The 5,183-nt window shown below is 36.9% G+C and overlaps 1 protein-coding gene across 1 annotated transcript; it reads left to right on the plus strand.

The window, feature by feature from the left end:
- On the plus strand, positions 1–3,948 carry ctsla (cathepsin La). The gene is made up of 8 exons (XM_073839568.1): positions 1–111; positions 1,285–1,420; positions 1,506–1,628; positions 1,715–1,867; positions 2,742–2,966; positions 3,057–3,225; positions 3,338–3,455; positions 3,545–3,948. The coding sequence occupies exons 2-8, from the start codon at positions 1,295–1,297 to the stop codon at positions 3,642–3,644; spliced, it is 1,014 nt and encodes a 337-aa protein (XP_073695669.1). The 5' UTR covers positions 1–111; positions 1,285–1,294; the 3' UTR covers positions 3,645–3,948.
- The last annotated feature ends 1,235 nt before the right edge of the window (positions 3,949–5,183 follow it).

The raw sequence follows: 5,183 nt of genomic DNA on the forward strand, positions 1-5,183 counted from the left end.
GATCTATAGAATCTCGACCAATCAGAAATTGAGGAATTTGCCCTCAGATGCGGTATAAACTTGTGGCCCCTAAGCGCTACAGAATATTTTCTTCTGGATTCAGGACTGTGGGTGAGTCAGGAGTTTTTAAAGCTTTCTGGAATCTTGAGTTGTTTTCATATTTCTTTGTTTTTTTTTTAAGAAACCGTCGATGTAGCCTCTTAAATGTCATTTTGTAAACGCGTCCTTGTTAAGTTTAAGATTTTTAGCTTGATACAGAACAAATGTACGTTAGTTAGCTTGTTAGGTCGCTGTTTTGCTGAGCCTTTACACAATAACGTTACATTCTTATGAACTGACTGTAGCATGGTTTTACCATCGTTCAAAACATCGGTAAAGCGTAACGCTTTTTAAAATCCATTCACTAAAATAGCTCCACTTGTTTCTTTTTCGATTTCCGTGGCCTGGTTTCGGTCTTTGTTTTCTTTTCCTGGGAAATTGTGGGCTGCAACCACCCAGATCCCGTGACTGCTGCGAAGGAACATCGTATTCTCTTCTGTGTCCAGACCGTGTCTGTCCAGAGGCCCGTGTAAACAAATACATTTTTAGAAAACTTGACGCTACAGACAATGATATAGATTCGTTTCTGTTCGGTTTTGTAGGTCAGCGTCTGTTTTTAAGGAATGATTCATGAATAATGCGTCCTCTCCCTTTAGATTACTCACTGGTTTTTATAACTATCCATAACAAAGCTATTAACTACAGCTGGTTCTGCACACGGTGTAAACAAATATGTCGGAGCAGTAATCTGATCTCAAGACACTGTGGAAATATAGGCCAGTTCGTTTAAATATACATATGTTTAATTATACAACAGTGAAGTGACTGAAAAGGAATATGTGACTTTTAGCAGTGTGACCGAATTTACCTCAAACCATTTTAAATACGTTTACGCGGTGTTTAGGAACTTTTTAATTAATATAGAACACATGGAAGTCTGTTTCCAGTGTAAAAAAAAAAGAAAAAAGGGGGTTGGTAAATCATAAATAGGACATGAGAAGTCGTAATTATAACTTACTAAATAATAATGAGATTAAAAACTCATCATTGTGAGATACTGAGTCATGATTATGACTTGTGACTCAACTATAATTTACATTTTTTTTTACATACCAGAAATAGGCTTCCACCTATAAGATGTATACATTTCCTTATACATGTTTTAATCTAATATCTTTACGTGGCTTAAAGGTTCATAGTCACTGTTGCAACATGTCTGACCTGTTGTTGTTTTTCCCCCCACAGTGTTTTCATCATGAGGGTGTATTTGGCAGCGTTCACTTTGTGCCTCAGTGCAGTATTTGCTGCTCCAATTTTGGACCAGCAGTTAGATGAGCATTGGGAGCAGTGGAAGAACTGGCACAGTAAAAAATACCATGAAGTAAGTTGTTATAAAGGTTCATTCTGACTAAACAAGAAAAAACGGAGCAAGAAGTGGAACTCAAGTGTTATCTCTTTGAACACAGAAGGAGGAGGGGTGGAGGCGAATGATCTGGGAGAAAAACTTGAAAAAGATCGAACTGCACAATCTTGATCACTCCATGGGCAAACACACGTACAGACTCGGAATGAACCACTTTGGTGATATGGTAAGACTGAAAAGCTTTATTTAAGGTGTTCGCGTATTGATTTTTGAAATTCCTTCAGCATTCATCAAACTATTCTGTGTTTACAGACTCATGAGGAGTTCAGGCAGGTAATGAATGGCTACAAACACAAAAAGGAGAGACGATTCAGAGGATCTTTCTTCATGGAGCCCAACTACCTGGAGGTCCCAAACAAGTTGGACTGGAGGGAAAAGGGATACGTGACTCCCGTGAAAGATCAGGTGAGATAGCTGGCATACATTTTTTTTTTTTTTTGAATATGCCTTTCTATAGCTTAGTTAGTAAAGCACGGAACTAGTGATGTCAAGATTATGGGTTTGATTTCCAGGGCAAGCAAGGACGGACATATGTACACTGAATTCAGTGAAAGTCACTTTGGATAAATGTATATGTAGGGGGAAAAAAGTCTGACCACATTTGAAATGTATATGTGAAAGGCCATAGGAAACAATGTTATAAATGAACCATATTGTGCACAACAATTTTTTTTTTTTTTTAATTTAAGAATTAAATTTCAGGGTTACATAAGTTTGATTAGTGATCAAATAAAAACAATAAAATATAAAAAAAAATATATAATTTTTTTTTGGACAAAAATCATTAGGATATTAAGTGAAGGTCATGTTCCCTGAAAATATTTAGTAAATGTCCAACTGTAAATATATCAAAACTTAATTTTTGATTAGTAATATGCATTACTACGAACTTCATTTGGACAACTTTAAAGGCGATTTTCTCAATATTTAGATTTTAATTTTTTTGCAGATTCCAGAACAAACCATACATCAATGGAAAGCTGATTTATTTAGCTCTCAATTAAAAAAAAATACCCCAATGACTGGTTTTGTGGTCCAGGCTCACATTTATGCCCATTTACTAGTAAAATGTATATTTGTATTAAAATGGCATTAAACTTTTTGAACTTTTCCAGGTCTAGAAATCACACATTTAAAATTAGGCTACTTCATATATCCAGGTTTTAGGTTTCTATCTTAATATGATGCGTGTTCATCTTATTTAAATTTTTTTGAAGTAATCTTGAAGCCCAGTGGTTGAGAACATCTTGTCTAAACAGTTAATTTGTGATATTTCCAGGGTGAGTGCGGTTCTTGCTGGGCTTTTAGCACTACTGGAGCCATGGAGGGTCAGATGTTCAGAAAGACTGGAAAACTGGTATCTCTGAGTGAGCAGAACCTTGTGGATTGCTCCCGTCCTGAAGGCAACGAGGGTTGCAATGGAGGTCTTATGGACCAGGCCTTCCAGTACATCAAGGACCAGAACGGTCTGGACTCAGAGGAGTCCTACCCCTATTTGGGAACTGTAAGTTACATACCAATGTATTCCTATGAAATTATACTGAATAATTTTTATGAAGGATCACCTTAACATGCTTCTAATTTTCATTTTCAGGATGATCAGCCCTGCCATTTTGATCCCAAAAACAGCGCTGCTAACGACACCGGATTTGTTGACATTCCCAGTGGAAAGGAACGCGCACTGATGAAAGCTATCGCCGCTGTTGGACCGGTGTCTGTGGCTATTGACGCCGGACACGAGTCTTTCCAGTTCTACCAGTCAGGTGTGTATATTTGTCACTATTAGTTGTTAACCCAGCCAAATGACTCGGTGATGAGAATTTAGTTAAGGAGATGGCCAGTGATGTGCACTAATGGATGTGTATTTCTTGTTAGGCATCTACTTTGAAAAGGAGTGCAGCAGCGAGGAACTCGATCATGGCGTTCTTGCCGTTGGTTATGGTTTTGATGGTGAGGATGTTGATGGAAAGAAGTACTGGATTGTCAAGAACAGGTAAGATGAGTATTTATACTCTAAAACTTTGAATGGACAACTTTTAAAGCCAGCCTTTTAACCTCTAATGTAATTTTTCTGTATTCTAGCTGGAGTGAGAATTGGGGTGATAAAGGATACATCTACATGGCCAAGGATAGACACAACCACTGTGGTATTGCTACAGCAGCTAGCTACCCTCTCGTCTAAAGAAGATACCTCCAGTATCAAGACCAGAAGGTCACATTAGTGTCTCAGTGCTTCACTGAAAGCCACTAATGTAGTGAATAAAGAGTCACCTGACACAAGTGACTGTGTCTCACAGCCTGAAGGAGACTGTGAGAAGGAAACCTCAAGCTCTAGGTATTGTGTGACACTGTTTTAGGGAATTTATGCAATTGTTTTTAGTCATTTTAATGCTGGTGATTTTAGTTGATTTATGCCTCAATGTAAATACATGTTCTTCAGTGTCTAAATGTACAAATGTTTTTTTTTTATTTCTACATTCTGTATGATCAATTAAACTTTTAAAAATGTACCTGCTTTGTTTTTGGCTTGGATTTATGTTCATATGTTATTCGTTTTATATCTAGCTTTATTATTAACACACTACTGTTCAAATGTTTGGATTTAGTATGTGTTTTTTTTTTTTTTTTTTTTTTTTTCATCAAAGCTACATTCAAAGGATCAAAAGTGATAGTAAAACATTACAAAAGGTTTCTATTTTATAGAAAAGTTCAAAAGAATATATTTTATATATCAAAGTAATCTTGCATAGCCAGACTTTCAGACTGCTTTGAATGGCTGGCCATATAACTGACAGGTAAAGCAGCTAATCATGTTTCGTTTTGTGGAAAATATTGAGAAGAATAACAATGCGCAGTAAACTGTAAAACTGTTTTTTGCACTTCTGCCGTATTGGAGATACTCAGATGTAAACAACAGCATAGATTGCACAGTTAATGTACTACTGAATTTGTTGTTCTGCTAATTTATGCTGTCTAAACCATGTGGAAGCTGCTGAATCATATAGAGAAGGACTGACTAAGCAGGAAATGGTGCAATACTTTGATAAACTAAAGTTAATAGGTGATATACATACAAGAAGTATTAGTTAAGACATTAGCCTAATCTGACTGGAAATGTTAAGAACAAGCACAAATGTTTTCAAGATTCTTTCCCTGGAAGTCCTGGTTCTGTTTGGCCAAGCACAAAGGCCTTTTGTTCCTCAGACAATTTTTTGCACTCTTCTCTCTAGTCTATAGTTCTCCAAATGTTTTTACCAGTCCGACTGATTAGCCCAAAACATAATAATTGACCAGTTTCACCAGCAATAATCAGCAAAATATGCAAGTTTTGTTCAGTTCAGTGTCATGGTTTACCTTCAGTGCCGCCAATATGACCGATTAATGACGCGTCATGAAAACACTTTAACAGACCTGTGTGTAAACCTCTTGAATGTAGTTGATCCCGATAAGCACTAATCGTCACAGCTGTAAACATGACAGCTTTCTTCTTTCGTGAGGGGGTTTGGCATCAGGGCATTTTTGTTTCCAGGCCAAAGTTTAAAAAAAGCGACTCAAATATCTCCTGACAATCCTGTATAATTCAGCCAGTTCGATGACTTTAAAACTCTTGAAGCATTTCCGCTTTTCTGTGCTTATCAAAGACTTTATAGGCCGTATTAGACCTTCAGCCAAAGGTCTGTGCACATGATGGGACGTTCTAAAACGCTTAACGTGAAAAACG

This window comes from Garra rufa, chromosome 5 (assembly GCF_049309525.1).
Source record: "Garra rufa chromosome 5, GarRuf1.0, whole genome shotgun sequence".
Taxonomy (NCBI): domain Eukaryota; kingdom Metazoa; phylum Chordata; class Actinopteri; order Cypriniformes; family Cyprinidae; genus Garra; species Garra rufa.